Here is a 20948-nt window from a genome sequence, read left to right on the forward strand (position 1 = left end):
AAAATTTTACTAGGATTATTCGGAAAAGACCAAATTATAAAAAAAAATCTGGCAGATTTTCCAAAGTCAACATTTTGCATCCTCAGAACAATTGAAAGATTGATGTCTTCTAGTTTATGAATTTATCTCAAGGATATTTTCTTCAGTATAAAAATTTCACAGTCTGTATCGCATAATGTGACTATTCGTAAAATTTTCAATCTTCCAATTGTCTGCAAATACATTATTGAAAAAAAAAATAGAAAATTGGTTTTTCTTTAGGAATCAATACGTTTCAAAATTAGAAAAAACTTCTGCTTCAACATCACTGAATCTTTTAAAAATTGTGCTAAATCCATTCAAACTTGAACAATAGATTATGATACATAAAACAACTGACTTGAATTATATATGTAAAATATATATGAAAAATCCTTCGATGTTGTTTTATATGTTGACGATAATCACAGACTAAAAGAGTTACTACTAGTAAAATATCCGAAAATTAATTAGAACGAAAAATCAACTTGTGCTTTCTTTCGATGTTTTATATCGAACAAGTTGGATCCACTATAGATTATTCAACTTTTATCTTACTATACATGAAAATATGAGAAAAATTCAATAATCACAATTTCAAGAGTTCCAAAAGCATATAGCATAAAAATGATTACAGTGTGACCTTAAAAAAGTCTTAAATCACCTCAACAAGGCAAGATATCAAGATGGTATAGAATTAAGGACAAATTTCTTGACATGAAAATGGTTCATATCGGACTGATCTGTGTGAAGTGTACAGGAATACGTTCTCTACTTTTTTATACTCAATACTTGTTCAACGGAAACAGTTATCAAAGTTACAGTCTGCTCCAATTGTTTCTAACACTTTTTCATAAAAAAAAAATGGTTGACAGACGTTTTAAGAAGTAGGACAGGTAATAACTTGTTGCCTCAAGTCCAACAGTCGAGAGTAATTAAAGACTTCATATGGACACACCTGTCATTTTGAAACGACCACTCAATAGACTTATTTTTACAAATTGAAGCGTCACTATAGTTTTTTCTGATATAATCAGTGTATAGTAATGACTTGGGCTCATTTTAACAAACCTTACAGTGAAAATTGACTTCAAAATCTAGAAAAAATACCAATTGCTTCGAGTTCAACAGCTAATGGTGAAAACCGTGAAAAAACTATTGTAACTTCACCCTCTTGTTCTAGCAACAATGCTTCGACCACAGAAACATGGATATTGTGCAAATTCGTCCTATAAATATATCTCAAGCACAGCATTTTCAAACTAGTTGATTTCTGGCTTACACAGACATGTCCCCTAATGGAAGATATGTGGAATCAACTTTGTCACAAGTCGAAACACGCCAAGTTCTGTGCATAAACAAGAAACACTTGCGCCTGCTACAGAAGGCCCATGGAACCCATTACCATACAATGGTAGCAATACTGGTCCATTTGAAAATATTTTTAGAAATGGTCCCACGTTGGGAGCCGAAAAAAAATGTTCAAGAGAGGCAGCAACTAGACAAACGTCATCTGACAATTCTTCTTTGCCTAGGACTTATTTCCCTGCGCTGCTCAATATGTTGCAGCGCTGATAGTGCCAACGCTAAAGGTAACTAAGGTAAGGCAGTATTAAAATGGCCGCAAGATTATATGCCTAAATTCAAATACACATACATTCTGAGTAACACGTATTATTATTCTAGAAATGCTAACGACTCTATGATTCGAACTATTCAGCTTCTTATGGTAGGATGGGTGCAGTAATGTTCCTATAATATAAGAAGGAAAAACAATCATTAAAACTTGGAAAGCGAGAATTTTTCCGAAAAGATACGTCTTTCTTTCAACAAAAGCAGTATAACACCCGAAACCTAAGTCCAAGTTGTGACTGTCGAAAATTCAGTTACTTTTATTGAAAGACAAACGCAAGATGAGAGTGCGGAGGAAATGAAAGGTGAAACAAATGAATTGTACTCACATTGCTGTTGAAGAGGAGCTACATAATTGCTTGGGAACAATCCTGACACTCCGTTCAGCTCCCCCTTCCACCAGGCTTCTTCTTCTCGGGCAGTCACACTGATAATATCATCTTTTGCAAAGGTCAGTTCGTCTGGGTTTCCAGCTGTGTAGGGATATAAGGCAACCACTTTGTCTAAATAACAAAAAAAAAGCATTGAGTTGGGTGTACTAATGACGCTTTAATTTTACTCAGAAAAGGGTTCATCCAGGATGTTAATGCATAAAAGAATCCCTAAATAATCAACTCAGTTTGTCAAATACTCACCAATAACAATTTCCTGCTGCATCCGCGTCGTCGAAACAGGGGTGGACCTCCCGCTCACCTTGCCTGAACTGTTTAGTACCTTGACATAGCTCGCGGGGAACCATCCTACCTGTCTCTTCCTGCCTTTCGCCTGGAGCTCTCCCTCCCACCAACCGGAATCAGTCTTTTTGCGGATCATAATCAGTTGACCCCTTGCCAGTGATAACTGCTCAGGGCTGGTCGACTGATAGGGCGCTATTACGGAAGCTATTTCCGGCTTTTTGCTCTTCATCACCTGTTGGAAATATAAACCATAAATGCAACATGAATAGATATAAATTTTTTTTTGGTCCCACATTGGGCGCCAAAAATTAAAATCGATATTTTATATCAGTTTATGTTGCAGCAAAGAAATATACTTAGAAATTATTCTGCAATTAAAACCTCCATTCGGTATATCTTGAAGAGTTGGTAACAAGTAAAAACACGTATGATATTTCATCAGTTCGGACTTCCATTGTCTAATATAATATAAATTGATTGACTGATCAGTTTCGACGTGGAAAGCCTCTACACCAACGTTCCTGTCGAAGAAGCACTTCAAATCATACAGAAGAAGCTACCCGAAGATGGGGACCTGAAAGATAGAACAAACTTAACAAGTAATCATGGAATTAATAGGATGCTGTGTACGAAACTGCTACTTTCAACTGAAGGACGAATTCTTTACGCAAGATGAGAGACTGCCAATGGGATCGCCACTTTCACCGGTTATAGTCAATATATATATATGGAGTGGTTTGAAACTCTGGCCATTGAAGAAGCCCACAAGAAGCCTCGAGTCTGATTGAGATACGTAGACGACACCTTCATAATATGGAACCATGGAATGCAGAACTAGACACTTTCCTGAAGCACATCAACAACGTAAGTCCTTCCATCACTTTCACAATGAAGAAGGAAGTCCACAACGAATTGCCTTTCTCAGACGCATTGGTAAAGAGGACCGACACAAAATGGGAAACATCTGTATATTGAAAACCCACTCACACAGGACAGTATCTGAACCAGAAATCCAACCACCATCAATCGACTAAGAGAGGAATCATCAAGACTCTACTAGACAGTGGTTTTGGGCTCTGTAATACATAAGAAGGTCTCGAAAAGGAACTAGGCATCATCAAAAATTACCTACAACGGAATGGTTACTCCAGAATGATGGTAGAACAGGCTTTAGCTAGAAGACAGCAAGAGCTCCACAAGGAAGAGGAGCCTCCACAACCAGTACTTGTACTTTCCTACATCAGAGGATTATCGGAGAGGATACGAAGGATTGGGTCCAAGTATATCATCAGGACCTGCTTCAGATCTGGGAACACTATCCGTAGCAGCCTCACGAAAAGCAGGCCACCAAACGCGGACTGCGATTCCAAAAATTGCATTTACCGGATACCCTGCGAGTGTGGAGAATCATACATCGAAAACCCACTCACACAGGACAGTATCTGAACCAGAAATCCAACCACCATCAATCGACTAAGACTCTACTAGATCATGCCTTTGGGCTCTGTAATACAAAGGAAGGTCTCGAAAGGGAACTAGGCATCATCAAAAACGACCTTCAACGGAATGGTTACTCCAGAGTGATGGTAGAACAGGCTTTAGCTAGAAGACAGCAAGAGCTCCACAAGGAAGAGGAGCCTCCACAACCAGTACTTGTACTTTCCTACATCAGAGGATTATCGGAGAGGATACGAAGGATTGGGTCCAAGTATAACATCAGGACCTGCTTCAGATCTGGGAACACTATCCGTAGCAGCCTCACGAAAAGCAGGCCACCAAACGCGGACTGCGATTCCAAGAATTGCATTTACCGGATACCCTGCGAGTGCGGAGAATCATACATCGAAAACCCACTCACACAGGACAGTATCTGAACCAGAAATCCAACCACCATCAATCGACTAAGAGAGGAATCATCAAGACTCTACTAGACAGTGCTTTTGGGCTCTGTAATACATAGGAAGGTCTCGAAAAGGAACTAGGCATCATCAAAAATTACCTACAACGGAATGGTTACTCCAGAATGATGGTAGAACAGGCTTTAGCTAGAAGACAGCAAGAACTCCACAAGGAAGAGAAGCCGCCACAACCAGTACTTGTACTTCCCTACAACAGAGGATTATCGGAAAGGATAAGAAGGATTGGGTCCAAGTACAACATCAGGACCTGCTTCAGATCTGGGAACACTATCCGTAGCAGCCTCACAAAACTCAGGCTACCAAACGCGAACTGCGATTCCAAGAATTGCATTTACCGAGTACCCTGTGAGCGCGGAGAATCATACATCGGTGAAACTAAGAGGCCATTGAAAGTTCGCATTGCGGAGCACAACACACACAGCGAGGAGAAACCAGCAAATCCGGAATAGCAAAGCATGTTTGGACTCATCAACATAACATCAAGTGGGCTCAGGCTGAAATCATACACAAAGAGGAACACTGGTTTAGGAGAAAATTCAAAGAAGCCGCGTATATTTTGTCCAACAACGCATTTAGTCAAGCTAGCGTAGAGATACGTAACATATGGAAACCTCTAATCAAACGAAAAACGACCAACTCCCGCCAAATGGTCATCTCCCGCTAAAAACCAATGAAGCGGAAATTGTGAAGAGGGGATACGGAAAGCACTCGAACGATCTATAAATAGCCATATCTCGGAGGAATAAATCCAGGTTTCACCCGAAGACGATTGTGGATACTAACAATCGAAACGTCGTGACATTACTTGGTTTGAAATCTTTTAATTTTTATTTTTTCAGCTTTTATTAATATTTCAATTTTTCATTTGTTTAGTTGTAGATTGTATGTTATTTCCTTGTAATTTCAGTTTTTCGTTTAATAAAATTGTTATTTTCGGTTAATCTCATTAATTTTTTAATTGTTTTTTCAGGGATTTCAAATAAATTTATATTACATTAGACAATGGAAGTCCGAACTGATGAAATACACCACGAATTGTCAACCACCTTCAAACAAACGATGTATGATAATAGAAAGGACAATAGCAACAGTTTCTATTTTCCCAAATATAATCTCACAAGTTTAACGAAGTATTTTTTCTACAAGAGACTTAGGGACTATGAGAAATTACCAAGCAGGGGCTCAGTAATTGTGGAGCTCTTGGCGGCAAATCTTTACGAGGCCCTGGTCCATTACGAAATGTATGTAAATTGAAAATTGGTATTTCTGGTTAGTGATGAAAGATGAAATTCATAAATAAATCAAGAGCTTTGAAATACCATTAAACAACTTATTGTGGCAATAATTCTCAGGGCTACTTCAGTGATTAGATTTCTTTTCATTTCAGCACCGAAATAACATCGTCGTTTCCTTCACCTAAGCAGCTAATAGAATAAGAGTTGACAGATGTCACGGGGATTCTCCGAACATGAATACAATGACAGTAATAAAACAGTGTGGCGCATTGATATGGTGCGCGAGAGGAGAAATTCAAACTTATTGAATTTTTAGTTCAGCTTTGCTTTTTGAGTCAAACCTTCTTTGTTTCAATAAAAGCCTTAGAATGAAATAAAAGTTTGAAACGTCATCTTCGCGAGATCTCTGCAAAAACTAGGCCCTGGGCGGTTGCCCTGCTCGCCACTGCCAAAGGTCGCCACTGTATACCAAGGAACATATCAATTTAATGAAATCACTGTAAATAAGTAAGGTCTCAATGTTTAGCTGTAAGTAATTACTAAATATTTGTCAATTAGTTTCATAACTGTGGAATGTACAATCCATAAATATAAATTTTTGTTTGTATATTAGGGCCACCCACAAATAAATCGTCTTCTTCTTACCGTTCACGCTAAAGAAAAAAATTCTCAGAATACTGAGATATTAGAAGTCATTGAAGCAAAAGCATGCAAAAATATATTTGGTCACTCAACATCTTCTCCCATCGTTTGTGACTTGTCATCGTGTATTTAATTTTCTGGAAAAGCAACAAAGTTGATCAAAACGAAACGATCGAGCAAATGTTGAGGGACGCACAAGCGAAAACATCACAAACCTGCGCGCCTGCCTGAATGTTAGCGTCTAATGGCACTTCTTTTCCGATAGGTTCACTCTGATTTATGAGAGAAACCTCGTTATCGGCTTGCGCGTTAACATTTTCAAGCGCCGACTGCACGGCCGCTGCTGACACCTCTGTGGAAAATTCTGAGGCAGCCGTCGGAGCAGTGTTAGCTGTCGGAGCGGTGTTAGCCGTCGGAGCGGTGTTAGCCGTCGGAGCGGTGTTAGCCGTCGATGAGTTCTGACAAAACACAAAAATCTCACAGACTACACAACATGAAATTTTTCGGTTGACGAAATAAAGTTCGGTGTATTTTTTCCGACTGTTTTGTTTAATATAAAAGCACAAAATAAACATCGCTATTGGTGATATCGAAAATGGGACTTTATAGCAGTATTTAATTTGAACTTTCGGAAATATAAAGGCATTCCTCCAAATAATTAGATTTGGAGTATATATTGCCGGGCATAAAATTAGGATCACCTCATGAGTTGAGGTGCAGGTGCAAAAAAAAAAAGAGAGAAAGGGAGATAGAGATCCGTAAAAATCAAGAAACTTTAAACTAACTTCAAATTACGGAGTTACCCTAATTTTATGCCCGGCAGTGTACTTATATTGATATTGATATATTGATATATTCCCACACCTTCTCTAGCCCTTACACAAAATTCTATTATTTTCAATAGCAAGAAGTCATTTAACCACCTTCCCATTAATTTAAGGCGAATATATATGGAAAGAAATTCAGAAAGAAAGTGAAAGAATACCTTGTTGGGAGGCCCTATTATAGTGTGGACGAATTCTACCAAGGCTCTATCGAATAATTGACATGTAGCTTTGTGTAAACAAGTTATTGAAACCAACACAAAATGGCTATCAATGTTCATTATGTAGAATTATATATTTACGTTTACTTAATATTCATAAATTCATGTACTTATATTTGTAGCTGTTCAGCTGGACTTAATATTGTTCTGTCCATATACTCTGCTCCGGTGTTTAAGCATTATTTTATAGTTTATATTTGTTAATTGTCCCTTATACATGTTTTACTTTACTAGACTTTGCCAATAAGATGTTTATATCTTGGGTAATAAAGCATATTTTGATTTGATTTGATTTGATATTGATATATTGAAGTACAGTTTATATATTTACATGTAACATATCGTGTTTTTCAAAAGTTTCAGATCCAGTAACTTGACCTAGATATGTTTATCTGTTCTGCCATGTACTAGATCCATAGACTTTCTAAAAAAGTGTACATTTTATGATTATAACTAAGCAGTGAGTAGAGAAAAAATTTAGTAGAAAAATTAACATGATAGATTCAATGAACTTTTTTCTTTTTTAAAAAATAACAAATAATTATATAAGTTGCAAATGGTGAGGATTCCAAACCGTTTCAAGCAGGGTCAGTTACAGAGGAGAACAGATAGTTTTTGAAGGTATGGTTCATCTTAAATTATTATTCATTATATTATAAAATTTGTTTGAAAATTGTAGAATATGTTTCTTTGTTTCTTTTTTGAATTGTTCTAGTTTTCGAATACATTTCAATTCAATCGGAATGCAGCTGAAGAATTTAGGGCCGAAGAAAAAGAAAGATCTTTGCGTTAAAGATTTTCTGAGAAGTTGTATACTGAGATTCAAATTACTAGTGGAACTGGTTATTCTAGTTTTTCTCTGGTTAGATGTTTCGTGTCTGATGTACATTCTTTTTAAACACTGGTGAGTAAATAACAGTTTTATATTCAAGACCTGTGATTCTTGGTATAGCATGTCAGTGGAATAGCGTTTATTTTTTTTTCAGAATAATTCTTAGAAGAATATTTTGTATTTTTTGTAGAGAATCAAGTGTAGTATTGAAGGCCCCACCCCATGCTGTAAACTCGTGTGACATGTTTCTCATGTATATAAGTAGAGTAGAAAAGTAGAAGTATTTTCGTCACATGTTCATGTCCTAAATTTTTCCAATATTTCTTAAAATATATGGTTTTCCATACTACTCCAAACGACGTCATCAAACTTGTCCCAACATTAAGGCTTTTCTTTACTATTATTGTCTTAGGATCAAAATTTTCAGAAAATATCTCAAAATTGCGAAATGTTTATATGCAAGTTCTTGATTTGTGTTATTTGTGATAAGTGTTATACTTAACACCATGACTACAATATTAAAAAAAAAACAAAAGCTAATTTAGTTAAGTATGTTTGATTCAATCATATAATCTTTCTTCATTAACTTTTTTATTCAATTTTATTTTTATAAATAACTTGGATTCAGAAGTATTAATCAAATATTGACAAATGGTATATTTTTCACAGTCATTTTCGTTCAAAATTGTAACGTTTTCGTGGCAGCTAGATTTGTAAAAAAGACCGAAATCTTCAGTGGAATGGTAGATAACAAGCAACGTTCACTAATGATAAACAACGAACAAACCAATACAAATAATTGACATATTAGTCAGTGCCATCTGTTGATAATGAAGAAATTCATTTCCTGCACTACTGACAAATTTTTATGAAAATCCTGAAATATTTCATGAAAGTACATCACTTTTCAATCCACACCTGACACCATTTTTGAGCTCCAGAGCTCTTGAATCAAATAGTGAAAGAATTGTGACTGATCATCCCTTACAAAAACAATTTTCGTGCCACATGAGAAATATAACCCAATTAGAGCCATTTTTTTTAATTAAAAATATAACAACAGCTTAACAACATAGTTGAGACACTATAAATATAAAATATGTTGTTATTCTCCCTAATCAGCAAAAATGCTGGTCTCGGGATTCACAACATTCAACGTGACAAGTGAAACACAAAAACTAGTAACCCACTACAAAGCTCATAGTAGTAACGCATCTGACATGTGCCTCCAGGCTTAGATGTTCTTTTAAACTACTGATGAATGAACTATAGCCCGGCAACTCAAGTATATGGACAGGTAATTCATTGAAGACTTCTATAGCCTGTGTAAAGGGATTATATAATCCTCTGTTTGTTCTTACCATGCTCAGGTGCAAGTCATTTCTACCCCTTGTATTATACTCTTAAAACTGGTTGTTGACTAGTAGATCGTTGTTGCTTTTGATTATTTTCTTTTTTATTTTATATACAGTGTGACCCATTTTTAATGGAAACACCCCCCTAAAATTTGAAGTTGTAAATCGATTTTAATGATTTTTTTTCAATGTCAAGTACTAAAAGGTCTACCATGGGACAAAATTTGAAATGTTTATTAAAGTTTCAGGGCATACTACGATATTTTTTCTTAGTCGAAAATCGGGATTTTTTATTAGCGTTTTTTTTTATTGAAAAAGTCACTACGCCACTGGATTCAGAGTGCCTCTAAATAGGTGTGACCAAAATTTCATGAAAAAATATTCATTATTAACAAAGTTATGACAACTTGAAAACAGTCACAATATATCATTTTTTTATGATTTCAACAATAAAGTGTCGCCAGATGAAAAAAAACAAATAGCGTAAATATTTTTAATGAAAATAACGGAATTACATTCACACAATTCAACTAAAAATGAAGCAAAAAATTTTAATAAACGTAACTAATAACTAATTATTGAAATGTTTCGATTCAGTGCAACAATAAATTCTATCTCATATTCTAGTAGCCTCTACTAATCCACCACGTATTTCGATACATGTGTCGTAGCGCTTAAGAATGTTTCTGATTACGTTCCTAAGTTCTTGAGGGCTAATATCTGCACATACCTGTCGAATTCTTGCACAAAGTTCATTTCTATCTCTTGAGCGGTTTTTGTAAACCTTTTCTGTGAGAAGTCCCAAAAGAAAAAAGTCCAAAACAGTGAGGTCTGGAGATCTGGGTGGCCACTCTATAAACGGACTACCACGGCCTATCCATCGGCTTGGAAAATGTTCGTTAAGCCATTGCCTCACACCTCTGGCATAATGAACTGAATACCCATCTAACTGGACAATTAAATTTGATCGTTCATTGATTGGCAACTCGTGAATAGCATCCCAAAACTCTTGTGTTTAGATATATGATGGAATTCGCCGATACTTGATGAAAATCCATAACTAACGTATTCCAAAAACACTTTGTGAGATTTTCACAAAATTGTTTTACAAAAACGCAACACGTGTTTCGCCATACAATGGCTTCATCTGGCGTGTCTTTCAACTGAGTTGAAAGACATGCCATACGATGGCTTCATCTGGCGTATCTTTCAACTGAGTTGAAAGACATGCCAGATGAAGCCATTGTATGGCGAAACACGTGTTGCGTTTTTGTAAAACAATTTAGTGAAAATCTCACAATGAAGTGATTTTGGAATACGTTCTCTTGTGTTTAAAAATTCTAGAAACCTCTGCGCATTAATGTTTTCCTCAAAAAAGAAAGGGCCAATAATTCGTTCGTTCAATATCCCACACCAGACGTTGATTTTTTGGGAATACTGGCTTTTACAGTTTACTACCCAGTTAGGATGATCCGCTGCCCAATAGCGACAATTCTGTGATGACACTACTCCATTTGTAGTGAAAGTGGCTTCGTCGGTATATAAAATATTTTTTAGTAAATTTATATCTTTTAAATATTCCCCTTGGGCCCATAAACAATATTCCAGGAGTCTTGCTTCGTCGCCTTCTTGAAGTGTGTGTGTAAAAATTTTGGCTTGAAAGGTTTAATATTCTTCGCCTTGAGACATCTCCGAATAGTTTCTCGTGGAATATTCAAATCTAAAGTGGCATTCCTTATATTGGCATTAGGATTATTTCCAAAATAATCTAAAATGATTTGATCATTCCTGTCATTCCTGTTTCGTCTTCGTACAGGATTACTTTTTAACATCATTTTTGATACTGCACCAGTTTCATTGAATATTTTATTTATTTTATTTACCGTACCGCAGCTAATACGAGGACGATCTCTCTCATTAAATACTCTACAAACCTCTCTAGCACTTATAACGTCATCTCCCGAAAGGCGAACAATTTCAATTTTCTATCATACGCTCAATCTTGCAGCCATAACACAAAATAATTCGAAGAACTGTAAGGTGAATATTGTTGACAATAGTACACTTAAATCTTTCACAAGTGTCAAACTGTAATATCATTTCCATGGCAACTAAGATTTAAATTGAAATATTAGGTCTTAGTTTTAGTTAATTTGCGTGAAAACTTGAATGTAATTCCGTTATTTTCATTAAAAATATTTGCGCTATTTGTTTTTTTTTCATCTGGCGGCACTTTATTGTTGAAATCATAAAAAAAATATTCTCATGGCTATATCTGTCGATATAGGATGTTTTTTGTGACTGTTAGCTGTGTGAGTTTTCGAATTTTTGAGTTGTCATAACTTTGTTAATAATGAATATTTTTTCATGAAATTTTGGTCACACGTGTTTAGAGGCACTCTGAATTCAGTGGCGTAGTGATTTTTTCAATAAAAAAATCGCTAATAAAAAATCCCGATTTTCGACTAAGAAAAAACATCGTAGTATGCCCTGAAACTTTAATAAACATTGCAAATTTTGTCCCAAGGTAGACCTTTTAGTACTTGACATTAAAAAAAAAATATCAAAATCGGTTTACAACTTCAAATTTTAGGGGGGTGTTTCCATTAAAAATGGGTTACACTGTATGTTCTTGCATTGCTCAAGTTTAAGTAGATATTTAATTGGGTGTAGTTCAGTCTGTGAGAATAAATCATTTGTGTGGGTTCAATATGGAATTTTAAATACAATTTTTATTAATTTATTTTGTAGCGTTTGAATTTTTTTGAAATTAGTAATGCCACAATTTCCCCATATTATTTACAGATACCTAAGATTCGACAATATATATGCATTGTAAAAGTATCTATTACTGAAACTCAAGTAACTGGAACTCCTGTATAGAGCTCCTAACATTGGTACACTTTTGTCATTAAAATGTTCTATGTGTCCTGACCAGTTTAACTTATGAGTCCCAAATACCTGGTTTTTGCAACATTAATTAAGGGTAAATTATTTATTCTTAATTCAATACTTCCACAAATTCAATTTTTTTGTTTAAATAGCATGTAAACGGTTTTTGCAGAGTTCACCTTAAGTTTATTATGTGCAAGCCAATTAGAGTATTTAGAGAGATCTACATTAACTGTGTTCTCCAGTAAATGTAAATCATATCCACTGTACAAAAGGACCTTGTCATCGGCGAACGTGAAATACCTTCCCTGCCCGGCCTGCCTCGTGAAAGTACCATCAGTGTATACAACAGGGGTCCCAAAACGGATCCCTGTGGTACGCAACAATTACTTTTTGTATGCTCACTTACACTCTCATCAACAGCGACAAACTGGGATCTTTCCTTTAAAAATGTCTCAATGAGAGAATAAGTTTTGCCCCTTGCAACATAGTTTATTCAGAAGAACAGTATGGTCAACAACGTCAAATGCCTTTTTTTAAATCAATGAACACTGCAATTACCATTCTTTTTTTATCCAATTCCGATGTAATATTATGAGAGCGCTTACAGTGCTGCTACCCTTGATAAAACCATACTGGTACTCATCAAATCCAACATAACAATCAACAAAGTCCATTATTCTTGTATTTATTATAGTTTCAATAATTTTAGAGAATGAGCACACAACTGTTTTAGGTCTATAATTTTTTAAGTTTTTGTTATCACCACCCTTAAATATTGGTATTACTTTTCCAGTCTTCAGTATCTCAGGAAATACCCCCGCTTTGAAAATATCGTTTATCAAATTAACAAGTATGGAAATGACAGTTTTCTTTAATCAATCTAATGTCTTTAACGTCTATGTTGTGGTTTAGTAATATTACTCCAAATGTTACCATTATTTACAGCAAATTAGTTCGAAAGCACGTCCCAAAAAACAAAAAACTCACCACATCTACCTTCTGAACGTAGTTGCTGGGAAATATGCCGACGTTACTGCCTAACTTGCCCGTCCACCAGTCGCCATCTTTCTTGATCACAGCTATAACCTCCCCAGCGTTGAACGTCAGATCGCCGGGTTCTTGCGACTGGTACGGGTAATTCGCTATGAAATATTCTGGCTCGCTTTCAGGTTCTGCAAACGTTGCGGAAGCGTCGTTTTGGAGAGAAGCGGGTTCCAAGGAATTAGTCGTATCCGAACCTTCTGGAACCTCTACGATGCCCCTGAAAGAGAATGGTAGGCCTGAGTTTGTGTCTTGATGAGAACTGAAACGTATTTTGAGAAATAGAGTTTTCGAATTATTCCATGAGCCCACGTTGGGTGCCGAATAATCTGTCGCCCTGGCCAAGTCACTGTATCGCATGGAATGAAGATAAATTCTGAGATTCAAAAATATCAAGTTTACTTTCATAAATCTGGATCTAACGAATGGAATGTACTCAATATCAAGTACCCATCACCAATCGATTAATGGAATCTATAGAAAAGAAGTAATACTATTGGGAAGTTGAACATAATTAGTTCAATTTACTGGGACTCTATTGGATGACGACTCTTTCAGAATTGCCATCGGATTTCGACTTGTTACACCACTATGTGTTCAACACTTTTGTAACTGTGGTGCATTTGTGGATGAATCAGGTACTCATGGGTTGAGCTGCGTTTTAGCGCTGGTCGTTTATCTCGCCATTATGCAATTAATGATCTAATCAAAAGGACTTTAACTTCAGCAAAAATTCCTGCGAAAAAAATTATCATCATTCTTTGCAAGACTGTCGAATCTGCTTTAATTAAATGAGTTTCGACCTTCCTGTTATTTTTTTTTTATTTGGGGTTGAAATGCAAATGTTTGTTGCTCCTGCAAGATATTTTTTAACATACAAATAATTTTTAGTGGGAAAATCTGACTTAACATTATTAATTGTATATCGATATTACATAGGAACATAATTATTAATTCACTTCAGAATTTGCCTTTGAACTTATCATGACAAGAGGAATAGTCACTGCTAATGCTTCTGCTTGCATTATCTCTTCCAAGTACCCTGGTGCAAAATTTGAACCTAAATTTTTTGGTGGGACAAAATATATCCCGCTTTGTAATGAGCTTATACTTAGTAGTGGTACATCGGTTCATATTCTTCCCCGCATCAAATAACTCACTCCTATTGGTCTTCGTCATCATCTGTTCAAGGCTGAATCACAGTACACAAAGCATTAGTTGTGAATAGCAAACAATCGAAACTCGTAAAGTACGCTGTGTTTCTCCATTTGAATTTCGGTTGAAAAGCGTATCCATTTATTGTAATAACCCTTCTGTTGTATGAAATATAATTCAGGCAAGATAGGTAAGCTACCTGTTTCATTATTTCAATTTATAAGTTTATTTTTCATTCATAATCTCTAAAAATAAACCCTGTGCAGAATTTATCCCACCATACAACAACACATATTTTCTTACAGAAATGGCCAAGAGATTTTTCAAGGAACCCTTTCCATTTACGCTGATTGGGATGACAGAAGAGGAACTATACAATGAAATAAACCTGGAAGTCGATGCTACGGAGGAATATGCAGATATACCTTCTGATATTGGGTCTGAAAATGATAGTGATGGGGATAGTGACTGCGAAGTTACCAATGCAGATTGCTACCTGCTACCATAAAAATAATCAGAGACAATTTCAGGAGATGCATTTACCCACATGAACATAGAGCAATAGATGAGTCAATGATTAAAATTAAAGGTCGATCTTCTCTGAAGCAATATCTTCCAAAAAAAACTTATCAAAAGGGGATATAAGGTCTGGATGATTTGTGATGAAACAGGATATTGTATGGACTTTGAAATCTACACAGGCAAAGTAGCTGGAGAAGTGGAAAAGGCTTTGGGTTCTAGGGTTGTGAAAAGATTATCTTTAATGATTGAAGGTAAATCTCACAGATTACACTGTGACAATTTTTTTTCGAGTGTTAGTCTGATGAAAGACTTAGTAGATAATTATGTATATGCGTGTGCTACTGTCAATACTAATAGAAAACATTTACCAATTTTCGCACCAGATAGGACCATGAAAAGAGGTGATTATGAATGGTTTTGCAGTAACACGGGAGTTTGTGCTTATAAATGGCGAGACAAAAGATAAGTTCATCTCCTCTCGAATTTTCACAGTCCTCATCACGTAACTGAAGTGAGATGAAAAGGAGGTGATGGAAGCATCACAAATATACCGTGCCCTGCTGTTCTTGTAGATTATAATAAATATATGAATGCAGTTGATTTTGATCAGATGTTTATGGCATTGATCGTAAAAGTAAAAAGTGGTGGCACAGAATAATGTTCTTTTTCTTGTATGCTGCTGTTGTGAATTCGTTCATCTTATACAAATTACTTGGTCTTCCGCAGTTATCAATGAAATACTTCCGCAGAAGTATCACAGATCATTTAGTCGCTGATAAATTGGTATCATCTTCAAGAATATCAACTGAATTGACGATACCAATAAAGAAAATGAAACCTTGTCAAAGTCTGGCTTTGAGGCTTACACAGAGTGCACATCAGCCTGAACGAACGATTAGAAGGAGATGCGCTCTTTGCAGTTCAGGAAAGTTTGAGATTAGAACAAACTGGTTGTGTTCAGTTTGTAAAGTTCCACTTTGTCTTGGGAAAAACAAAACATGTTTCCAGATATATCACAGCAATTTCAAATGAGGGAAATTTCAACTGATGGAATGGTGGGTTAAATTTTGAACCTCTATTTTTCTGAAAAAATTGGTTGATTTCAATTTTTTTGTTTGTTTGTTTGTTTTTCTTTTTTGAATGATTTCCATTTGGTTTGTTGATACATTTTTCAAAAAATAGGCGAAAAAATAAAGCTGTACATCTAGGGGGTGTTTAATTTTGAATTTCCTGTACCTGAAAGAGTTAAAAAATGCTACTTATTATGTAATGATTTTGTACACTCGATTCTTTATTTTTTGCTATAATTGTAAACAGAACTTGAAAAATTAAGAATACTCTATAAACTGCACCCACTTGACGAAATCTTCGTGTATGCCCTTTTTTTTTATCGTTATGGAACTACGTATCCAAACACCAGAGGTCAAACTAGAATGCTTGACCCGTAGTTGATTGAGTATCAAGCAAGGCCCCACGTTGGGCGCCAAAAATTAAACAAATCAATTTCAATATTATCTAAAATAAAACTCCAACCGTTGTAATTGTGTGTCAAACTCTACACAATAAAATCCTAAAATCAATTACTTACTCCAAGCGTTTTGCCTCAGTTTCATCGGTGTTTACTATAGCTTCACCGCCATCTGTTTCTCTTACACCGACACCATCGATAGGTTCCACATAAGCTTCGGGAAACCATCCGGTATGGCCCCTTATTTCTCCAGCCAACCACCCTGGTTCCCCGGTTTGTTCTGCGGGAACCTTGAAAAAATGAAACTTTCAAGATGATGAAATATTCATTAGTACAATCAGTATACGAACAATTGTCCAGATAGTTGACGTGATTACATATATTTATTTACAATGACAATCGTCCTTATACAAAATCATTTCAAAACACTCACGTTAATAATGTCTCCAGGTTGGAAGGAGATTTCGTCGTTGTTCCTCGCCACGAACTCGTACAACGCCCTGTACTTAACGACCGCCGCTAGCGTGGCAGATCCGACATTAGCCGGCCAATTCGTATCGACCGGCCAATCGGGGGCCGCTTCGTTAGTGTCTGGGCCCCAAGTGTCATTCGTCTTCCAGGCGTCGAAACTGTTGCCCTTATTGTCGTTCTTCATCTCGATCACCGCGGCCCGTTTCTGCTCGTACACCCCGTACAGCTGCTCAATCAATCAATAAAAATATAGTCTGAAGATAATATTCTATTGACAAAGTCATTTATAAATATAAACATTTAAAAAACACTTTCTTGAAAAAGATATGTTGGAAATTTCAGACATCATTGTATTAAAAAATGAGGAGACTTAGAAGAATATCAAGTACCAGAGCCTCAGGATTTTTCTCCGACTAAGCGTTGATGACTTTGCATTTGATTTTGACCACGAATTTGCAAATGTTTCAAAGGTGGCAGAAAGTTTTTGAAACATTATTTTCTCTCTGGAGCAGAGGGAGTTGGAAAAATTACATATGACCTTGAATGACTAAGAATGTTGCCTCTGAAGGTCGCCTGAAGGCCAAATGTTCAAAATGATCAAGAAATCAAGAGACACGGAAGAAACAATACAAAATATCAACGATTTGTTCCTGGATGTCCTCTTCTAACGTAACCTTGATAATTATTTCCCGACAACTTTTTGAATTGAAACCCATATTTTAGATACCAGAAACAAAAATGGCGGAAAATCAAATATAGGGCAATCACCTCCTAATCCAATATTTCTATCCCTTAACTTCTGGGACATAGAAATCAACCTGCCTAGGAGGGACCTATGCGCCTGTATTTTAAGCGGAAATCTATGCTATTGAATTGTGTGCGAGAGAATGGTAGAATCCAACTTCATACACAAGTCAATAAAAATATTCTCAGACAGTCAAGCGGCGTTGGAAATTCTTCGCTCCTACCGAGCAACCTAACCTAATCTAGCCTAGCTTCTGGGGGTTTACAGTCTAGATATATCTACATCGATTAGGATACAAAGATTGTACTGAATCTAGACTGAATCTAAACCCCGAGAAGTTGGGAGATGAATTACGAGGTGAGTGGGCCATACTTTTTAATAATTCTTCGTTTAAATAAATGAAATACATATATCATTGAAAATTGAACAATACCTATCACTAATGAAAGAATAAAATAATTCATTAAAACCAACCATACTTGATATCCGGCTATTTCTTTCCGGAATCAAAAACATAGGTTTCAATTCAGAAAGTTTTGTGAAGTATAAATAATTAACAAGATCACAGTCGAATAAAAATATATTGCCTGGCAGCCTAAACAAATCGTAAAAACCTTGTACTGTTTTTCTGCTTAAATTTCAAGTCTTCTCGTTGCTTCTGCATTTCAAATACTCAAACGGCCTCTTGGAATCAAATTCAGTTAGTCAGGATCGTAAGGGATCGTAATTTTATTTTAAACTGACCTTGATCTGACCTTGATCATAAACAATTTCCAAGGTCAAATCTAAGGTCAAGAGAAAACTGTGAACGTGGTATACATTATTTTTTTTTCCTACCATTCGGTATACATCACCTTCAAAAGATTTTCCAAGGTCAACTTTAGAGTCACTCAAGGTCAAACCCAGTCATAATTTTTCCTGCTCTGACTTTGACCTTCCAATAATGTTTATGTCATGATCAAGGCCAAATCGAAGTTTACCATTAGATAGCCAGAAAAAATCTTTGGGAAAGATACGCATCCATGTATAGAGTTACTTAATTTAGAATTGATTACTTCCTTCCTTTCCTTGGAAGATTCCCTCATCCTTGTTTTTTGGAGTAGTAGAAAGCCAAAAATTTTCTTCCCCAAAAAATAATCACTCCTAAAAATATAACCCCTTCAATTCAAATAAGATTCCTCTTGGCTGGGATTGAATTAAATAGGTGAATGAATGACATTACGATGTCATCGATGACATAAGCAGATCAAGCTTATTCCGTGACATTAAAAATCGTAATTCATGAATGAACTGTGTATATTTTCTATAATGTTATCCAATTTGGTACTGAAGAGCCTTGGGGCAAGTGTCTTAAGGCGAGAAACATCGGTGTATACCAGTGAGGGTGACAGTGTTCCATGTAAGTGCAATTTATTACCATTCATTTAAAGTAGAATTCATGTGAATGTTATCTGATTTGTATTCCACAAAGAATGTTTGAAATACAAACTGAGTAGAGAGAAGTGTCTTCTGTATAATTCAGTGTTCATATAGAAGTATTTGTTTCGAAAGAATTTTTTTTTCTTTCGTGTAATTCAACGTTTATATGAAAGTAGCTGTTCCAGGAGGACTTTCTTTCAGTTTGTGTCTGAAAGTTACTTCTTTGCATGATCTACACATCCATATATAAAGTTACTTAATTTAGAATTGGAAGATTCCCTCATTCTTGTTTTTTGGAGTAGTAGAAAGCCAAAAACTTTCTTTCCCAAAAATTAATCACTCCCAAAAATATAACCCCTTCAATTCAGAAAAAATCCTAAACCCCTAGTATGGTTTTCTCTTACTGCTCCATATTTTCGAGTAATTGAGCTGTAATTGTTACCTACCTGCTCGCAGTCCGCCACCAGACTCCTCAGCTGGCTCTGCAGCTCGGCCAGCTGCGAATTGTTGTTCTCAATGTCACCCATCTTGCTGTCGATCTCGACCTGCATGTCGTCGACCTTTGTCTTGAGGTTCTTGATCGTGACTTCCTTGTTTTCGAACGCCTGCCTTGCTTGCTCCGAGTCCTGCGCATTTATCTTGTTCTTGGCGTCGAGCTTGATCTTTTCTTGAGACAGCGAGAGCAGTCTAGCGTTCTGCTCCTTCAGCTTGTTCTTCAGCTGCGACATCTCCTGCATCTGCGAGTCTCTGGTCAGGCGCATGCCGTCGATGGTCGTTTTCACGTTTGACACTCCTGTGCGCGTGTCGCAAATCTTCTGCGACAGGTCCTTCACTTGGTCGTTGAGCGACGTTAGCTCGATCGTCAGGCTCTGGTTCTTGGCTTTCAACTTCAGCACGGCCTCCTGTTCACGCTGGCGCTGCTGCTGAAGCTCCTGCAGTCGCTGCTTCTCCCATTCGAGCTGTCGTTGCCTTTCCATCTCCTTGCGAGCGGCTTCCCTCTGCTCCGCTTGCCTCTTCCTTTCCTCTTCTATCAGGCGCTCCTTCTCTTGCTGTTCCCTCATTTGTTTTTCGAGCTCCTCTAGTCGTTTGCGTTCTGCTTCCTGGCGCGCTTTCTCCTTCTTTTCTTGTTCTTCGCGCTCTTTTCGTTCTCGTTCTTCGCGTTCCTGGCGCTGTTGGTCCAGTAAAGTTTTTCGTCTCCTCTCCAGTTCCGCCTGGCCTTTCTCGAAGTTCTCCTTCCGTTTGTCTTCGAAAGAATCTGAAATTGATTAAGAGTGTAAACTTTCACAGCCGGATATAACCGTGGCGAAGCTATTTCCCGGTCTGCAGGTTTTTAGTTATAACGTTTCGCCTACGACTGCGGTAGATATTTCAAATGCGTATACTTCATTGTTTGAATCTCCGTTTTTTTTTTGGTTAATTGACCTGATTCGTGTACAGTTCAGTGCAGGTAGCAATACTTAATTTATGTTAATTCGTTCTTTTTTTCGGTTGAAGGTGTCTGGGATTCTGAAGTTATATTGCCACCTCCTAAATAATCAGAGCAAGATAGATAGATAAATATAGATATATTCATTTGATCATGTTAAGTATAAAATACATTTATGACAAGTCAAACAAGTCTATAAAATAAAATAAACAGCAAAAATTTATAACAAGTTTACAGGGTACATTAACATATTCAAATTAAGTGTGGAGGTTCGACAAGCATCTACCTTTCAAATCAAATCAAATCAAATCAAAATATGCTTTATTACCCAAGATATAAACATCTTATTGGCAGAGTCTAGTAAAGTAAAACATGTATAAGGGACAATTAACAAATATAAACTATAAAATAATGCTTAAACACCGGAGCAGAGTATATGGACAGAACAATA

At 36.4% G+C, this 20948-nt stretch overlaps 1 protein-coding gene across 7 annotated transcripts in view; it reads right to left on the reverse strand.

Moving 5' to 3' along the window:
• The window catches only part of Dap160 (Dynamin associated protein 160), a 66157-nt gene that overhangs the window by 31473 nt on the left and 13736 nt on the right, over window positions 1-20948 (reverse strand). For 4 of the 7 annotated variants that reach the window (XM_074181158.1, XM_023159300.2, XM_023159301.2 and 1 more), the window contains exons 7-13: window positions 19518-20326; window positions 16870-17133; window positions 16557-16726; window positions 13238-13511; window positions 6339-6581; window positions 2286-2559; window positions 1980-2153 (exon numbers count right to left, since the gene is read on the reverse strand). In XM_074181158.1, coding sequence (XP_074037259.1) covers window positions 1980-2153; window positions 2286-2559; window positions 6339-6581; window positions 13238-13511; window positions 16557-16726; window positions 16870-17133; window positions 19518-20326 — 2208 coding nt within the window. The remainder of the gene's footprint in view (window positions 1-1979; window positions 2154-2285; window positions 2560-6338; window positions 6582-13237; window positions 13512-16556; window positions 16727-16869; window positions 17134-19517; window positions 20327-20948) is intronic. The other 3 variants (XM_074181146.1, XM_023159303.2, XM_023159302.2) reach the window with 3 other exon arrangements.

Source organism: Leptinotarsa decemlineata, unplaced genomic scaffold, assembly GCF_025532065.1.
Source record: "Leptinotarsa decemlineata unplaced genomic scaffold, Ldec_3_MD MMD2_P_RNA_scaffold_2, whole genome shotgun sequence".
NCBI classification, from domain to species: Eukaryota; Metazoa; Arthropoda; class Insecta; order Coleoptera; family Chrysomelidae; genus Leptinotarsa; species Leptinotarsa decemlineata.